The sequence below is a fragment of the Nesoenas mayeri genome, assembly GCF_963082525.1.
Source record: "Nesoenas mayeri genome assembly, chromosome: Z".
In the NCBI taxonomy this organism is placed as follows: domain Eukaryota; kingdom Metazoa; phylum Chordata; class Aves; order Columbiformes; family Columbidae; genus Nesoenas; species Nesoenas mayeri.
Window position 1 is genome coordinate 69,466,044 of NC_137542.1, and position 19,271 is coordinate 69,485,314.

At 40.5% G+C, this 19,271-nt stretch overlaps 1 protein-coding gene across 3 annotated transcripts in view; it reads left to right on the top strand.

Annotated features, from left to right (window-relative positions):
- UBAP2 (ubiquitin associated protein 2) overlaps positions 1-19,271 on the top strand; it is a 144,589-nt gene that overhangs the window by 54,252 nt on the left and 71,066 nt on the right. For all 3 annotated transcript variants that reach the window (XM_080362085.1, XM_080362086.1, XM_080362087.1), the window contains exons 11-18: positions 2,028-2,095; positions 3,989-4,178; positions 4,992-5,205; positions 7,468-7,742; positions 8,864-9,036; positions 10,103-10,313; positions 11,503-11,542; positions 15,039-15,222. In XM_080362085.1, coding sequence (XP_080218211.1) covers positions 2,028-2,095; positions 3,989-4,178; positions 4,992-5,205; positions 7,468-7,742; positions 8,864-9,036; positions 10,103-10,313; positions 11,503-11,542; positions 15,039-15,222 — 1,355 coding nt within the window. The remainder of the gene's footprint in view (positions 1-2,027; positions 2,096-3,988; positions 4,179-4,991; positions 5,206-7,467; positions 7,743-8,863; positions 9,037-10,102; positions 10,314-11,502; positions 11,543-15,038; positions 15,223-19,271) is intronic.

Consider the following 19,271-nt stretch of genomic DNA (forward strand, 5'->3'; position numbering starts at 1 on the left):
CAGCAGATCTCTGAATTAAGTGCCTGATTGGAGCTTATGGCAGTGCCTTTGCCACAGGGTGTACTGTAAAATTCAATGTAGCCGAGCTCGTAGCTGGAGAGCTGTGTTTTGCATGCTGGTTCACTTGAAGAGAGCATTTTCTCATATGTCAAGCATGCCTTTATGTTATCACATATATCCTCAGTCTCTTTGATTTGCTTAGTTTTCAGGATTTGTCAGTGGCCACAGTTTGTCTTATCCTGGGTTATGTGAGTGTAAAAACGGTTGACATTACAAAGAATTTAATATTTAAACAAGGAATGGCAGACCACAAACAGCTGCCTGTGCCATTAGCTGACCTCCTCGTGCCATATAATGCAGGAGTCTCATAACAATACAAAAAGTACAGTATACGTTGTTCTAAAATAACATGTACAGTGGGGAAAGGGCTGAACAATAGTGAGACAGCCTTTTTAATGGGAAATGCGCTTGAACTGAATCTCTTAGTTTTGGTCAGTGCATAGCGTTGTGGGCTGGCAGCACAGTGCATGGGACAGAGTTGTGTTCTGGGAAGATAGGATTAAAATACATTTTATTGGCAGCAAGGGAAGAAGATCGAGGGAGGAGCTGTGATGGTACTCATTTTTTTCATTACACAGTGTGTTGCACATGAGTGGTGCTGGGAGAATACATGAAACATTTGAACTTTGATGCTCCCAGTCAGCTCTTCTGTCTCCTGCCTTAGTCAACAGTATTTCACCAGATAATCCGAATCAGATGACCATGTGCAGAGATATATATGTTTTCAGTAGACCTACCATGGGACAGCAGATGAAATTGGCTTCTGTCCATGGTGTCCTTTAAGCTGGGCTGCTAGCAACCTGTGCAATTAAAAATGCGTAATTTCTTGGAAGAGCTATATTCAAATGTCACATTCTACAGGGATTCTTTGTGTTTGAATAAGTCAGTTATTCTTCAGTCTAAATACAAAGTTACACCAAAGTAGCTAAGGGTGACTTTGTGCAAATTTAATCTAAAATTTAGCCATTATGTGTGCTTATCTTAGTCTTGTTAAACCTAACCTGTACTGGCTTAAGACCTATTCTGGTTTGCAAGTATTTCTGTCAATAGAAGTGAATTAGCCCTAGGAAGCTGTAACTATTTAACTACTATTTTCTTTTAAAAAAGAAAAGCTATTAAAACAAACCAACCAAACAAAAAAGCCTCAAACGAGCAAACCAGCAAACAACAAGTCCCTTACTGAAAAAAAATGCCCTCTATTCCCCAAAAGCCCCAACCAACGAGCTACCCTTCCCCAGCTACCTGTGCAAGTATCTATTGTAACAGCATGGTGAAAGCAGTACAGTTTTCTGCTGTGGATGGTCTGACAAGTTACACTCTTATAAGCAATTACTGGACTGTCCCTTTAATATTGTTTTTGAACTCATGCTTACAGAGCAATCAGTTTAAGATGTTATTGCTGCCCCTAGCAGAAATGCCACGAAGGAACCATGAATGCTGGTTCTCTGTACATACGTGAGTGTAAACCTGCCTCCACTGCTGATGTGAGCTGGAACGTAAAACACAGGAATACATTAAATGAGTGGGAACGGTGCCATGTGTTAGGCTGCTGCAACAAGATTTATCAGAGCTGCTCTGTGGAGTCCTAAATTATGTCTGCACAAGGTATCTTTACACTGATGATACACCAGCTGTCACGTTAATTACTTTCTACTGGTATATTTTTCAGTTAAACTGTTGTTCAGACTGATGTAGTGGTATTGGTATACCATTGTGTGTGTTCAGTGGCTCAAGTTTCCTAACACTTTAGGTAAATTGGTACTTGATTCTGTGGAGAAGACTTTGCTGAACTTTGATGTGTTTTTGTCTCTTAAGCAGAGCTGCAGCATAACTGGGTGTAATGGTAAATTGACTTCTACCTTGAAAGTGCATGACCATGTCAGATTTTCTGCAGATGTCACAGCAGTAAAGTGTGAGCATGTGTATGATTAAAATACCTTTGCCCCCCGCCCCTTTCTCTTTTTCAGCTTTCTGAAACAAAGGTCTTCACTGCATCCTCGGTTCCAGCTGAGAATCATGTGACTCCTGGGCAAAGGTAAGCTCTTCTTCCATGTTTTCCCTATACTTTAACAACCTTCTGCTTCGTGAAGCAATGTTAGCTTGCGCATATGAAATTTGGAGTAAAACACAGGGCAGCCCTGGTCAGAGATTGATCAAGCTAATACCAAAATTGTGAAAGCCTTGCTTGTAAATCCTTGATTTTGTGGGTTCCTGTGTTACCTATTGACTACAGAAGTGAAGCCAAACTTACCAAATCCGCAAGCCTAATACGGAGCAGGCCATGTCTTGTGCCTGAACTGCTTATAGGCAGGGACAAAAGTGGGCAGGAAGAAAGGCTTTCCGCTGTTGAAAAGGAAGCTTTGGCTTTGCTGTCCAGAAGATGGAAAACCTGCCCAGTAGATGCAGAAAACTGTTCAGAACGTAGTGCTTTCACAAATGTGCTAACAGAAGAGCTTGCATTGGCACAAAAGTGAATTTCCTCGTAAGCATCACAATTACTTGCCTTCACTAATGGTGTAGTGTTCAGATAGAGAACTAAAAATATGACAGTTTCTGTCTTCCTTTGCTTGCTTTTGTCTTCACCAAATACCTGGGCGATGATGTTGTGGAATCAGTTGTCTGCATTAGCCTCAGGTCCCAGGAAAGCTGATTAACTTTGTCTGATTAAGACTTTGGTAGCCTAGTGGTCCCAAACATCCTGAAGCAGCTGTACTGCTGTACTCCAGACTGCAGCAAGATTTTCATTATAACATGTATGTGATCTGGAGGAAACATAGTGTCAGTTGGTCTACAGTTTATATTCCTTTCCTTCTTAAAGGTGGTATGATCAGATGTTTGTTGTTCTGATGCAAATATTCTTCTAGTGGATGTCCCTCAAATTATGTTAGAAAACATTCTAGTTCATCAGCTTAAATTCTGATGTTTTGCTTTTTGAGTTCTGGGTTGTTGTAGTGTGGTGTGCTTTTGTGGCATGTGTTTTGTTTTTTGTTTTAATTTATTTATTTTGTTTTGTTTGGTTGGGGGATTTTGTGTATGATTTTTGTGTGTGTGTTTTGAGTTTTTCTGTTTGTTTGTTTGTTTGTTTGTGTTTGTTGTTACTTGCAATAAGAAAGGTTTCAGCATTAAGAAATCTGTGTTAACGGAAGTGCTGGAAGCAGCTCTTCAGCCCAAGCCTGCAGTTCATTTAGGATAAACTTAGATCAGAATTCTTGGAGTAGATTCCTTTTATTATCTAAATGCTTTGCTTTTCCTTGGATAAACCTGTGCTAAACACGTGGTAGGGGTTAGTAAGCCATGCTAAATGTAAGACATGTCATGTTTCTCATCCTGCTCAGGTATGTTTGGTACAGTAATTCTGATTATGTGCCTACTATCTGAGAAATTTAGCTTTTATCTCAACTGTTCTTGTGACTTCCTTGTCAGCACATATTCACTCAATTGCTGTATGTGTGGCTTTACTGTCCTCATACCCACTCTATAAGGAGGTAGGACTTTGATCCCTTGCTCTTTTTAAAGGGATAGCATGATATACAGAGAATGTGGATTATTAATATATATAATGACCTTATAGGCAGGATCCTCTTAAACATTTTGTGTCTTCATGACTTGTCTCTGGTTACTCAGTTATATTAATCATGTAGGTTATTTATGTGATACGTGATGTTACAAATTTGATAATGTTTGAAGAGAGTGCAAAGATAATTTGTATTCTAACTGTGGTGGAAGGTTTCAGTTAGCAGAATATTACTTTCTGGCAAAAACCTCTATTCTGCCTCTTTTTGTGTGGCAGACAGGCAATATGTGAAAAGACTGTTAATCAGTAAAAATTCTATTGCCAGTGTGGCAGCTTTACTATTAGTGCTTTCTTCTCTTTCACCTCAGCCTAATCATCATGTTTATTCTGGCCAAACTTTGCGTTTTCTTACAGCATTGATTTGGTAACGCTGCTTCAGAAGCCTGTGCCTTCTATCCAAGAGACAGACGGCAACTCATTTGAGGTTTCACAGCAGCAGACCTTTGGCCAAGCCCTAGTCTTCACAAATTCTCAGCACAGCACCCAGATGGCGTCAGGAACCGGAAGCTCCAGTGCTGTAAACTCTTATTCTCCTCAAAGTCTGGTAAAATGATGTTATGCTTTCTAAATATTCTTCATGAGTAAATATTTCAGGTTAAACAGCTTTCCCAATATGGGTCATTTAATTAGATCTTTCAATATTTATAAAATTCAGGTAGCGAGCCTTGAAGGAATGGAATTAAGTATTCCATTCCTTCAAGGCTCGCTACCTGAATTTTATAATTTTTGTGTGTATGTGTGTGAACGGAAGGAATGGAATTCTGAACACGCACACACACACACACACACACACACACACACAAAATTAGGGGTTTTTGCCTGGTTTTGCTAAGTAGTTGTTTTTCACTTTACAAGAATTACTTGTATTAATTTCTCAGTAGAGGGCAGATGTGTTTTACTGCATGCTGATTTAGGATGAAATCACTTGTTTATAGTGAAGAGTTCTGTGCCAGAAAACTATGATGTGCTATTTCCAAGCACATATCTGACTGCTTTTTCATGGAAGGCTGCCTTTTTCTGAGTCAGTTGTGAGGGCTTGAAATTGGGTACTTAAATTTATTCTCTGAAAATCAGTTCAAGTATTAGTAAATATATGCTATTATGAGATGCATGGATTCAAGTAAACCAACATTGGTGCAGTCACAGGGGTGGAAGTTGTATTGGTGGTAATCAGAGAGGATCTGACCATATGCTACAACTAACTGAGTTTTTTATTCGTCATTTGTTGATAATCTAGTGGTGAAGAGGTTTTAGATGCTGCCAGGTAGCAGCTGTAGGCATTGACCCTATGGTGATACTCAAATTATTTGTTAAATGCTTAACTCCACTCCTCCCTCTCTTTTTCGTCTTTTGGTAGTCTTCAGTTCTTTGTTCTGGCTTTGGAGAACTCGGATCCTCTAAATTGGCAAACTCTACTGGATCACAAATCTTGGACCAGTTGAAATCTCCAGCATTGGGTCAGTTTACCTCCCAACAAAACAACAGTAGTTCTGCCACCACTACTACAACTACCACATCATCCTGGGATCTAAAACCACCCATTACTCAGTCCTCAGTCCTTAGTCAGTTTGGTAAGTGGTTTGACGTAGCTTCCTCTCTCTTTCTCTGTAAGATTTCTTAATGCCAGTGACTGTTTAAAATGGCCTTAATGAAAGACTTTTCCTAAAAAATGTAATCCTAATAATAGAATTGGTTACAACATTGTAAGAATTACACATACTTGCTGGTAATAGACTTTATGAGTAAATCACAGACTAAGTTTTGATACATTTAGGCCTTTCCATAAATGTCATTGCATCTTTAGAAGCTGTTGAGCCTTCATGTAATGACATCTTTGATTTAATGTGCTTGGATATATAAGTGGAAATTTGATGTGACTTTGTTTCTCAACAAATCCTGGAAAATACTTATTTTCCTTGTGACTGTGCTGCTTCTAGTGGTTGTAAAATGTCTTATTTTTTTTCCCCAAACTTCTCTCTTTTAACCATTACATGTCATTTCTTCATAATGTGCATCATGTCTCGGTGTTCTTTCCCTAGTGTGCTGACAATTTTGCAGGTTACCCATTTTGTCCATTCATAATTGTATGGATATTTTATTTAATTGAGTAAAATTAATAGAAACAGTGAAAATGACACAAGCTTGTTTTTTGCAGTGTAATTCCTCGCAGTGTTCTCACTGTGAATCTACCTCTTGTGTATAGGTATTTTTTCAGATAGATAAGCAGCCAGTTTGGTAGAAGTTATAATCTTTTACACACAGCAATTCCGAACAAATATTTATGTACAGACAACACCAAATTGGGTGGGAGTGTTGATCTGCTGGAGGGCAGGAGGGCTCTACAGGGGGATCTAGACCAACTGGATCATTGGGCTGAGGCCAATTGTATGAGATTCAACAAGGCCAAGTGCCAGGTCCCGCACTTGGGTCACAACAACCCCAGGCAGCGCTACAGGCTCGGGGAAGAGCAGCTGGAAAGTGCCGAGTGGAGAAGGACCTGAGGGTGTTGGTGACAGCAGCTGAACATGGGCCAGCAGTGTGTCCAGGTGGCCAAAAAGGCCAACAGCATCCTGACTTGTATCAGGAATAGTGTGGCCAGCAGGACTAGGGAAGTGATTATACCACTGTACTGGGCACTGGTGAGGCTGCACCTCAAATCCTGTGTTCAGTTCTGGGCTCTTCACTATGAGAAAGACACTGAGGTGTTGGAGAGAGTTCAGAGAAGGGAATGGAGCTGGGGTCTGGAGCACAAGTCTGAGGAGCAGCTGAGGGAACTGGGGCTGTTCATCCTGGAGAAAAGGAGGCTGAGGGGAGACCTTGTCACTGTCTGCAACTACCTGAAAGGAGGTTGTAGCACGGAGGGGGTTGGTCTCTTGTCCTAAGTAGCAAGTGATAGAATGAGGGAAAATGGCCTCCAGTTGCACCAGGGGAGGTTTAGGTTGGATATTAGCCAAAAATTCTTCATGGAAAGGGTTGTCAGGGATTGGAACAGGCTGCCCAGGGAAGCGGTTGAATCACCATGCCTGGAGGTGTTTAAAAGACGCATAGATGAGGCTCTTAGGGACATAGTTTAGTGCTAGAGTTAAGTTATGGTTGGACTCGATGATCTTGAGAGTCTCTTCCTACCAAAATGATTCTATGATTGTGTGATTCAATGATTTAAGTTGCTTACTAATGCACTTCACAAACTAAATAAAACAACTTTCACATTGCAAATGCTGTGGATCTCTAACAGTTGTTGAGCGGTACTCTGAGCCACTGCCTGGCTTTCAGCATCTGAGAAGTATGAAAGGGGAGAAATTGGGGAAAAAAAAACCTGTCAGTGTGCAGTGTCTCTTGACTTCCAGCTAGATGGACATGGTAGATTACTTCCCATTTCTCTTGAAAATCTTCTCCTTTTTAGGGGCAGGAAATCCAAAGTCATAATACTTCTAAATTTCAACTCCAGACCCCTTGGTAGTAATCATGTTTTATCAGCACAGTTAATTGCAGTGAAACCTTTGCAGCATTTGATTAAAATAATCCATAACAGTTTTTGCAGACTAATGCGTGGTAGTCTTATGTGACTGTATAGATAAGTTTGTGCTCATAGTTTTGAAGAAAGCTCAATAATGCGAGCCCACATCTGTTTATTTAGAGAATATAAAATGTTGGCCTTATTTTTGCAGTGGTGACATTCAATGTGAAACTTATGTCTGAGGGAGACTTGCACATTATAAAATCATAGCTGTTGAGTATGTCAGTTCCCCTAGATTCTTTCATAAATTGTAGAAGTGTGAAGAACAGAGTTTAATGCTTTAATTCTGATATTTCTTTTTCCCAATGCTGACCAGACTTTAAATCCCAGCCTGAACCATCCCCAGTTCTGAGCCAGCTGACCCAACGACAGCAGCAACAAACGCAGGCAGTTCCTGTTCCTCCTCCTGGGCTGGAGTCCTTCTCCTCCCAGGTAAAACTCCGAGAGACATCACCAGTAGACACCTCTACAGCTGTTAGCAAAATGTTACAGCTGCCGGCTGTCTCTGTGGATAACCATGCAGTGACTGCCCACCAAACACATCAGAAACAGTTAAAACCACCGAAACGGAGGATAGCTCCAGCGTCCAAGGTGCGTAATTGAGTGGTGACTTGTCCTAAGCATATGTAAAAACATACAAAAGCTTGTATTAGAACTAGTGTGGCCAGCAGGACCAGGGCAGTGATCGCCCCCCTGTCCTCATCACTGATGAGACCACACCTTGAACCCTGTGTTCAGTTTTGGGCCCCTCACTACAAGAAAGACATTGAGGTGCTGGAGAGAGTTCAGAGAAGGGAATAGACATGGTGAAGGGTCTGGAGCACAAGTGTGATGAGAAGCAGCTGAGGGAACTGGAGCTGTTCATCCTGGAGAAAAGGATGCTAAGGGGAGACCTTATCACTGTCTGCAGCTACCTGAAAGGAGATTGTAGCGTGGAGGGGGTTGGTGTATTCTCTCAGGTAACAAGTAATAGGACAAGAGGAAATGGTCTCAAGTTGCACCAGGGAATGTTTAAATTGGATATTAGGAAACATTTCTTCACGGAAAGGGTTGTCAGGCATTGGAACAGGCTGCCCAGGGAGGTGGTGGAGTCACCATACCTGGAGGAGTTTAGAAGACCTGTAGATGTGGCACTTAAAGACATCGTTGAGAGTTGGGCTTGTCAGTGTTGGGTTGATGGTTGGACTCAATGAGCTTGAAAGTCATTTGCAACCTAAATGATTCTATAACTTTATTTTATATGTAACCTACTAAGAAGAAGAAGAGCATAGACTATGGTCTATTTCTTGTTTATAAAGCAGGAAATTCTAAGCTGGATAGATTTTAGGTGCAAAATCCAGTGATATATCTTTTCCAAGCACATATCTCATTGCTTTGTGTGGAAAATGACTGTTGCTGAGTGATTTTGGATTGACTTGGTAGCCACAAGATGAATGTTGGCTGAAGGGGAATGGACACTTTGATACTGTAGAATAGTATGGCTTACTCTTTCAGCTGCAGATCAGGCCACAGAATCAATTAATTTAAGTTGACAAGAATGTGGTTAATTTATCGGATGTAAAGTGAGGGATTGTCACAAATATAGTTAGCAGTGAAGGTTGAAGCAGTAACTGAAGAAGCCTGTAGTTAAGGAAGGAGCGGGTGGCAGTTAGTGATGTCTTTAATGCAGGTAGTGTGTGCAAAGAAATTATGTTTTTTTTTCCTCTTTTAAGATTCCTGCGTCTGCAGTGGAGATGCCTGGATCAGCAGATGTGACAGGGTTAAATGTTCAGTTTGGAGCTCTGGAGTTTGGATCAGAGCCTGCACTCCCAGAGTTTGGATCAACTTCAAGCAGTGAGAGTAACAGCCAGGCGACCAACAATAGCTTGTACTCAAAATCTGTAAAGTATGTGTGAGTTCCCCTTGTGCATTCTTCTATGTCTTCTTTAGAGGGTCAAGTTTGTGCCAAAAGCATCAAGGCACAGTTATCATGCAATGAGAGGGGAAAATGAGATGACTTGTAAGACAAAATATTTTCTGTGGATGGCAAATTAAAGGAGAAAAAATCTCCATGGATGGGTCAATGTGAGGCTGGAGATTACTTGAATGAGGATAACCTTATAATAACCTACCTGTTATAGAATTGCTTTTTCCTGTTTAATTGTCCTGATTTTCAAATTTGTTGGAGGGTTTTCTCTTCACAGCCTGAATTTTTCTACTTTTAATCTAGTAGAGACAACCTTTGTACCATATATGTGTGTCAGTAGATTGGCACCAGATCACAGATCTGATGGGCCCATGGGATGAGAAAAGAAGCCAGGCTTTCAGTATGCAGAAGCTCATACTGAGATACTAAAATAACCACTGTTAAATGCCAATATACAAGTAACCCACTTGTTTTCTTTCTTATTCATTCAAAAATTGGCTTCAGTAAAAAGCTTCCTAAAGTTAATTCGGAAATACTAGAAAAAATGAATTTTCACATTCATTTTTAGTTCTATAAATTATTTAAGCTGTTTTGAAGGTAAAACGCTCCTGCATGTTTTAAAGTATTTTTTCCTTTTTGCATAGTCTATTGTATTAGAATGCTACAGTGACATTAGAATTCTATTGTAAAAAGAGAATGGTTGTTTTTTATCATATACCAGACTTCATGGATCTAGTTGTTTAAAAAAATGTGAGATTGTGATCATTAATTTATCCTTTGAGAAGGTGGAAATAACATGACTGGAAAGTTATGGTTGGGCTGGCAGGAGGAAGGTGAATGGTGCTTAGTGCCACTGGTGGTTTTGAAGCAGCAGTTACTGGGGACAAAAGCAAAATTACGTATATATAGATATAGATATACAAAAATATCTCTATATAAAGATATATAGATATTTGTGATAACTGTATAGGAGCTGATGTGTTCATGAAGGTGTTCGAGATGTCATTTATGAAGGTGATAATAAGTAGTTTTTACTTTTTTCCAGTGATCCTTTGAATACTTCTTTGCCAATATCCAATACAGTACAGGAGTCCACCTATACAACCTCTGCCATCACCTCTTCCAGTCTCACCTGCTCATCCCAGAGCACTAGCCCGGTAACAACAACTTCCTCCTATGAGCAGACTTCTGTGCATAGTAGAATAGCGTACCAAAGCTCCATGGCTCCATCTGAATCAACCCCTGTTGCAGTTACGGTGAGTGAATTTCAGAAATAAGACCTTGAAAAGGATGAAATATTCATGTTAGACTTGTGTTACCCTGCTATATTAATACTTTCAACTAAAGTGAAGTGATATTTTTGATTCCCAATCCCATCCTGTTATTTATTTTTACTTTTCCTGTTCTGTAGCCACTTCTGGCCATACTGGTTTTTGAATGCAAAAGCCTCTGAGTTTATGGGTTTTGACATCTTAAACTGTTGTTTCACTTTTTTTCTTAGTAATGCTTAACATTGTACCTGAGTTTCCTTCCCTGAAGCTTAGCTTTTTGTAAAGGAACTATGTATGTATGTATGTAAATATTAGTCATGGTATTTTGCCGTAACTTGACAGTTTTTATCCAAAGCTATATTACTTTTTAAATTTATATGGCACTTAGCAAATGGATCTCAAACTGTTGATGGCCTCTCCAGTATTACTCTTTTGTTGGATTTAAACACCAGTGGGAACTAGTTTCATGTTTTATTTTAAAAAGTATAGGGAGAAGTCTAATCTAGGACAGAGAGGATCTCTCTCAGGAGATTCAAAAGCACATACTTTCTTTGTATATGGAATGTAGGTTTGTTTTAAGAGAACTGAGTTTATTAAGTGTTTAAGGAACATATGAGAGTTTGTAAGTTTATTTACTTCTGGCCTTTGTTATGCAATGGCTCAGTCACACTTGTCTTCTGCACTAGCTCGTATGTACTGGTGAGGATCAAGCATAGACTATCCACTTCTGTACTCCAGCATTATCCAAAAAACAACTGGTGCTTCTCAAGTCTTATCTTTCAATGGAAAAAAATTGGCGTCTCTGTGTAACTTGGATAGTAAAATTGTGAGTTGCATTGGATCAAAAGCACAAACATTTCCTACATGTTAATGCAATTCTTTCTTTCATATGGGTATGAGCCAGAAGTTAATGTTATATACAGTAGATGGGAAGATCTCCTGCTGATGGGTATAGTATGGGCAGCATATGGGATTCTCTGTGTTCAGGACACCTGGCACTTGAGAGAACTACTATGTGGTTTTGTTAAACACAGTAAAAGCTTTAATTTTCTGCCTTTTTTTGTCTTTCCATTTAGAATGAATATAGAATTTTGCATGAAGCATGTTCAGTGTGTTATTCAGTCTGAAAATTTATTGTACCTCTAAGATTCATTCATTTCTCCTTTGTTTGCAGAATGGGCACAGTGGTGTTAGAACACAGGCAACTCTTGACAGTAAGTTTACAAAGTCTAGTTGTGCACAGGACTTTCTGATCTTTCCTTACTATTACACTTGCTGTGTGTGCACCTGTAGCAGTGACATCTGGTTAAGGTTTTGTATTGTTCCCCTGACTAATTTATGACTGACCTATTTGAGTTTGTTTAGTGTTTGCATAGGATAAACTGCTTGCTTCTTGGCTAAAACTGACGTATGAAAGCAGACCTATTATATCTGCAATTCTAAGCAGTCTTAGAATTAGAGAGGCTGCTTTGTAGCTGCTTTTTCTTTTTAATTTGTCTGCCAAGTATAAAATAATTTCTTAAAAAGTCAAAATTTAATATTACATTTCTTGCTAGTTTTCCCAGTTCTCAGTAGAGAAGCTGCAAGTGGCATTTAGCCCTAGTGAAACAGTCATGTTATTTGACTGTTAGCTCTCACTGGGTGTAGAGCCACTTGTGCCCTGTCACACGGCCATGGGGAATAACGGTGACTAACCTGCTCCCTCTGCCGGGTAGTTCGCTGCTTTGCAGCGGAGTGAGAATAACAGTACTGGCTCTGATAAAGACATTACTGTTATCCTCATCTTGGCCAGTTTCTGATGTCGTATTTTACTTGTAGTACCCCTATAGCTCTCTTCCTGGAGTTAAAATAATTAAAGCTCTGCTGACCTTTTGTGCTGCTCTGGAAATTTTCAAGGACAGCAGGATAAATGAACATCTCTTGGAATTCCAGTACTTCAATGTTAGGTCTATTTTCCTCTTAAACGTCTCTTCAGTTAGGAAATATTGGGGCAGTATTTTTTTAAGCTTCTGAGTAGAAAGAAATTGGAGTATTCAAACCTGTAAACAGTTTTTTGTTAGTGCCAAGTTCAATTTAAAAGAGCAGGAGGAGTGTATATGCCCTAAAAGTTACCTCTTAAAAGATTGTTATATATAAAGACAGTTTTTCCAGTGGAAGACTTCCTTACTCTGGTGTACAGAACTAATAAGCAATTTATGAAATTCACTACAAGTCTTTTTGCCATGGAAAACCAAGATCTGAGAATTCCTGATATTTCTGTACTTATTCTGTAACAGGTTTATTAGTTCCTTTTTCTATGCCAGCTTTCTTTTGACAACACTCATTTATTTTTTTGAATCCCAAGCACATGAATTGGAATGAGTTTTCTTCCACGTTATCTATTTTGTGCATCTATGTAATGGTTTGGGTTTGAAGGGACTTTAAAAGCTCATCTAGTCCAACCCCCCTGCCATGAGCAGGGACATCTTCAACTAGATCAGGTTGCTCAGAGCCCTGTCCAGCCTGGCCTGGGATGTCCTCAGGCATGGGACATCAACCACCTCTCTGGGCAACCTGGGCCAGTGTGTCACCACCCTTATGGTAAAAAATGTCTTTTCCATGCTTAGTCTGAATCTCCCCTCTTTTAGTTTAAAATCATCACCACTTGTCCTGTCGTAACAGGCCCTGCTAAGAAATCTGTTCCCATCTTTCTCACAGGCCCCTTTTAAGCACTGAGTGGCCACAATAATGTCTCCCTGGAGCCTTCTCTTCCGCAGTCTGAACACCCCAACTCTCTCAGCCTGTCCTCACAGCAGAGCTGTTCCAGCCCTCAGATCATTTCTGTGGCTCCTCTGGCCCCTCTCCAGCAGGTCCATATATGTCCTGTGCTGAGGGCTCCAGAGCTGGACACAAGACTCCAGGTGGGGTCTCACCAGAGCGGAGCAGAGAGGCAGAATCACCTCCCTCCACCTGCTGGACACACTGCTTTTGACGCAGCCCAGAATATTATTTGGCTGAGTTGCAAGTGCACATTGCTGCCTCGTGTCCAACCTTTCATCCACCAGTACCTGCACGTCCTTCCCCACAGGGCTGCTCTCAATCCCTCATTCCCCAGCCTGTATTGATACTGGGAGTTGTCCTGACCCAGGTGCAGGATCTTGCACTTGGCCTTCTTGAATGTCCAAACGACTTTGAAATTCTCTCATAACTTTTGAATGTACTGACCTTTTCCCTTCTGTATGTGCTGATCATAATCTTTGTTTTTCATCTTTCATCTTGGCAACTGTTGAGCTTTAATATCCAGATCTCATGCTTCCTAAACCCTCAGTTCAAAGCATGGCTGGTGTTATAATTCTGACCATCCTACTTGTCTCTTGGTTTTCTTTCTCTTGTGCACTCTGTTCGGGCATCTTTTAAGGAGTCTTAATGAATATAGTGATTTTGTCCTTTGTATTTAGGATATCTGCTTCTAGAAGGGAAACCTGCTCTAAATGTATTAAGAGTTACAAGTTCTTTTTACTTATTTGAATCTTGCCAGGAGGTACCAGGTGATACAGTTGCTGCCTTTGTAACTATGTTTCTGTTTGTCACTTGAATTTCCTTCCCTGTTGTCAGTTTCCCTAATTGCCAAGGCCAAGACATCTTGATTTCTGTTTGTATAGCACCCAATCCAGCAACCTTACTTGGGTCATTTAGTGAGGAAGCCAAACTTACAATGAACCAAATACAAAATAACCAGTAACAAACTAGGATGAGTAGCTTCCAAGTGTATATCTGACTTCTGTTTGGTGACCATTCCAAAACCGTCTTAACATGCATTGCAAGTTAGTGATGATCCACTAGGTAGTGGCTCTGGTGTTGTAAGGGAGCATGGCCCAGCAGAAGGCAGGGCTTCACTTTGTTTCTGAGTCTCATTGGTGGGTGAATGCCTCTAATTCTTTATATTATCGTTGCAAGACAAGACATAAGTGTAAGAGCAGCTGGGTATTATGCTGGGCAGTAGAGTTGTTGAGTCTTAATACAGTTTAGTAATCCTTTGGAAAGGCACATCTGTGGTAAATGTTTTACTCCTAGTAGCCTAAAAAGTAATATTAAAGCTAAACACTTTTTGTTATCTAGGTCAAATAAAGGAACTCAATGTTTGACCACTCTTTAGCCATTAAAAGTGCTTAATGCTGTGCTCAATTGTGAACTTTTATTGTAGCTTCTTTTATTCTACTGCATTACACATTTGACTAGGTACTCCAAACGGATAAGCTCTGTGTGCCCTTGTACTCCACTAATCTCAGTCTTGATCACCAAAGGTGCCATGTAGGTTAGAATGAAGAAGCAGAGCTGTAGGTAAAAATAGATTTGTACAGTGCCTTGAAAAGTGCTAATGACTTTTGTTTGGATAACCAAATGCAAGGAATTTTCAAATTACTATTAACTTGTGATTGAAAGCTAGTAATCCAGATAGTGGGAGGTGAAGTGTGGAAGAATGTAGCTTGCTACGTGTGTAGCAGTGAAAATTTTATATCTCTTGTAGGTGAAGAGCTTAAAGGGAAGAAATGATCATTTTCTTGCTGTTTGAATTTTACTTAATAGCTAGATTGCTTGATATTCTTACTGGTTCTTAATGGTCAGGTTTTTGTAAACTGAGGGAAGAGTACTACTGGATTACTGAATCCAGTCTGGGCTGTCAGGTATGCTGGAATTTGTCTATGAATGCCTCTTCTTAATTTGTTGCAGCTACTTCGTCAGTTCCAGCGCCTAAGACAGAGCCTTCTCCCTCACTACCTTCTGTTGGTTCTCTGCCTAGCGTGATATCCACCACTGCTTCACTTTTGCCTTCAGCATCGCAGCACGCACCAACGTTGCCCAGCTTGCCTCAGTCCAGTGATTTGGCCAGCAGCTCACTTTCCCAGTTAAGCAGGTACAGTAGGAGTTGTGATAAAATGAAAGGAGTTCAATTTTGGGGAAAGGGCAAACCTAAGTGTGATTGTGTATGGGACTGTCAGACACTGGTGTTCCCTTTTCTGATATTAACTAGAATTAGGAGAGACATTCAGAAGAGAACAGGATGGTTTTGGTTGCTAAGTATGAGCTCTGGGCTGCCTGTTGATGACAGAGTAGCTGCTGCCCTTGAGTTTTCGTGGTATATAAACAACTTTTTCAACTTTTGCCTCAGTTATATCAGCTAAATTGATTCCCCCAGTTTGTTTTTACTACTTTGGCCCTAGTGCCTGCTATTTGTTCATTGTCATATGTTTGAAATAATTCCTTAACTGTTTACTTCCTGGCTAATTCTGAAATATTGTAGTTTCATTTAGATTTATATTTCTTAAAATTAAAAACCAGAAATAATTCCACAAGGGAACTGTGTGTTTTTTCTTTTTCTAAGACATTTCTTTGAGATGCTTTGAAATATCAGATTGGTGACAGTGTGGTGAAGTCTGGTGAAGTTCCCAGTGACTCTAAAAGGGGAAACATAACTCCCATTGTTAAAAAAGGGAAAGTGAAGACCTGGGAAACTACAGGTTGGTGAGTCTCACCTCTGTGCCCAACAAGATCGTGGAGCAAATCCTCCTGGAAACTATGCGCCAAGGCACACGGACAGCGAGGAGGTGATTGGTGACAGCCAGCATGGCTTCACTAGGGGCAAATAGTGCCTGACAGACTTGGTGGTGTTCTGTGATGGGGTTTCAGCAGTGGTGGATAAGGGAAGAGCAACTGATGTCATCTACCTGGACTGTCCCATCTGACATCCTTCTCTCTGAGTTGGAGAGACATGGATTCAGTGGATGGACCACTTGGTGGATAAGGAACTGGCTGGATGGTTGCACTCAAAGAGCTGTGGAAAACAGATTAATGTCCAAATGGAGTGACAAGTAGGATTCCTCACGAGTTGATATTGGGAGTAGTGCTGTTTAACGTCTTTGTCAGTGACATGGACAGTGGGACTGAGTGACCCTCGGCAAGTTTGCCAATAACACCAAGCCATGTGGTGTGGTCAGCATGCTGCAGGGAAGGGGTGCCACCAGGTGGACCATGACAGGCTGGAGAGATGTGCCTATGTTGAACTCATGGAGTTCAAAACACCAAGTTCAAGGTCCTGCATATAGGTCAGGGCAATCCCAAGAACAAATACAGGCTGGGTGGAAAATGGATTGAAAGCAGCCCTGAGAAGAAGCACTTGGGAGTGTTGGTTGACAAGAAACTCAACATGACCCAGGCAATGTGCACTGGCAGCCCAGAAAAGCAACTATATCCTGGACTGCAACAAAAGACATATGACTAGCTGGTAGAGGGAGGTGATTCTGCCTCTCCACTTCCGTGAGACCCCACCTGGAGTACTGTGTCCAGCTCTGGGGCCACCAACATAAGAAGGTCAGGAACCTGTTGGAGCACCTCTTCTATAAGGGAAGGCTGAGAGTTGGGGTTGTTCAGACTGGACTAGACTCTGGGGAGATCTTAAAGCAGCATTCTAGTACTGACAGGGGAACCTACAAGAAAGACAGAGAGGGACTTCTTATAAGGGCGTGTAGTGATAGGACAAAGGATAATGGATTCAAACTGAAATAGGGTAATTAGATATAAGGAAGAAATTCTTCACCATGAGGGTGGGGAGGCACTGGAACAGCTACCCAGGGAAGCTGCTGATGCCTCATCCCTGTGAGTGTTCCAGGCCAGGCTGGACAGGGCTCTGAGCAACCTGGTCTAGTGGTCCTGTGTCAGGGAGGTTGGAAGTGGATGATCTTTGAAGTCCCTTCCAAACCAAACCATTCCATGATTGTATGGTGTTCTGGCATTGCACCCAGCACAGCTTACCTCATCTGCACCATCTGTCTGACATCTGTCAGTGCCTGTTATTAGAGCTTCATCCTCAGGCAGGTAACATCCTGAGGCTATACTGATTGAGTTGTGGCTTTACTACTTTTCTATTGTATTTGCTTATATAAGCAACTAATTTGATAGGATAACAGGTTTTTTTCCTGTTTCACAGTTAGGACATGGCTGATTCTTTTAAAACACTAGTGTTTTCTTTTGAGTAAAGTGGTAAATGTCAAATACTAACAATTATTCCATTCACGTTAGAAACATAATCCCCACAGTTATTGAAAAGCTGTGTACATTGGCAGAAATTTTAGTTGGAGGGTTGATACTTTTGGGCAGATACCAAGTGTTATGAAAAGATGATTCCTGCAGCATATAATTTAGCCTGCAGCTTTCTTATCAAAACTGCTGTATTTTCTTGTAATGATTCCCATAGAGAATACGAAAGTATTTATTATAGTTAGAATTTCTCTTGCTTCTGATTTCACATGAGGAGAGGCTTTTCGAGCACCAAACCATACCTGTTTTTTGTGGCAATATTTTGTTTGCCTTCAGTTTCCATTCTCTTTATTCTGTGCTATACTGTAAGTTACAATCTTGACCTCTGTCCTGGTTTCAGCTGGGACAGAGTTATTTTATTTTTCTTCCTAGTAGCTGATATAGTGCTGTGTTTTGGATTTAGGATAAAAATGTTGGTAAAAAATGTTTTAGCTCTTGCTAAGCAGTGTTTACCTCAAACTAAGGACTTTTCAGCTTATGCTGCCCTGCCAGACTGGAGGCTATGGCTGCACAAGAAGCTGAGAGAGGGGTCACAGCCAGGGCGGCTGACCCAGACTGGCCAAAGGGGTGTCCCATATGATATGATGTCATGCTCAGTATTTAAACTTGAGAGAAGCACTACTTGGGAATGGGCTGGGCATCAGTCAGTGTGTGGTGAGCAGTTGCGTCATGTGTCACTTGTTCTGTATATTTTATTATCATTATTATTATTTAAACTGTTTTTACCTGAATGAGTATAATTTTTTTTCCTGATTCTCTCCCCCATCCCCTTGCAGGGATGGGGGGATAGTGAACAGCTGTGTGGTGTTTGGCTGCCTGCTGGGTTAAAACACAACAAATTCAAATGTAAGGTGTATGTTGTCAGTGTAAATATTTAAGAACCATTTTCAGTCACCTCTCAGGGAGACACTTAAAAATCTTTGGGTTACACATGAATGCCACTGCTGCTGTTACTGCTGAAAGTTCACCGACCTGGTCAGCCAGGGAAAAACATGGTGCTATGGCAGAGCTGCCTGTTAAAATGAAGTTATTTGCAGATGCTTTTCAGCAGAGGATTCTTTATTGACATATTTTACAGTGTATGTATAAAAGTGAACGGATAGTTCTGATATAAATTTTCAAAGAGGAAATGGCTTGTGGTGGAGTGTAGTGGTATGAACCACTCTTGATCAGTATTATGGCTAATTTTGAGGCTTTCACAGGTGATTGTCATTTGCTGGGGTTTTTTTTGAGCCTTGTCTTTTGAGAGTGTGTTGAAGCTTTTGGCAGAGTTATGGGGCAAATACCCTTCAGTTCTAATGCGTTGAGCCAATGTTACACAGGTTAAAACGTGACAAATGACATAGTGAGTCAAACCAAAGCGCTGCTTCACCAAATTAATATGTGTGCCCTGTGCTATGCAGCAGCAGTTGCTCAGAGAAAGAATGACAAACAGGCCATCTGTTGTGTGAACCTTCCTCTGTTTTTGGACTTTGTAAGTCTTAGAGTCATTGCTACATAGTTCCTGAAGCAACTACTGTTGGCTTTTTTTTAAAGTATGGTAAATTGATAAATACAAATGAATGATATTTTAGATGTTTATTCTTAGTAATAGTTGTCTCCGTACTTCAGTTTTTTTCATTAAAAGGTAGTAGGCTATCAGTTAAAGGCAAAAATGCCTGTAGAGTTGTGTGTATGTACACACATGTATATATGCGTGGAGGTGTGTATGTGTGTATATATACACATACACCCTACATCATTTTTTTACTTAGACACACAGAGCAGGATATCAGTTATAAGTATATACACAAACCTACAATTTTTATTCCTTGCCTCATATCCTACTATCTGCTCATTTGTATATATGTGTTTATTTATATACATAAA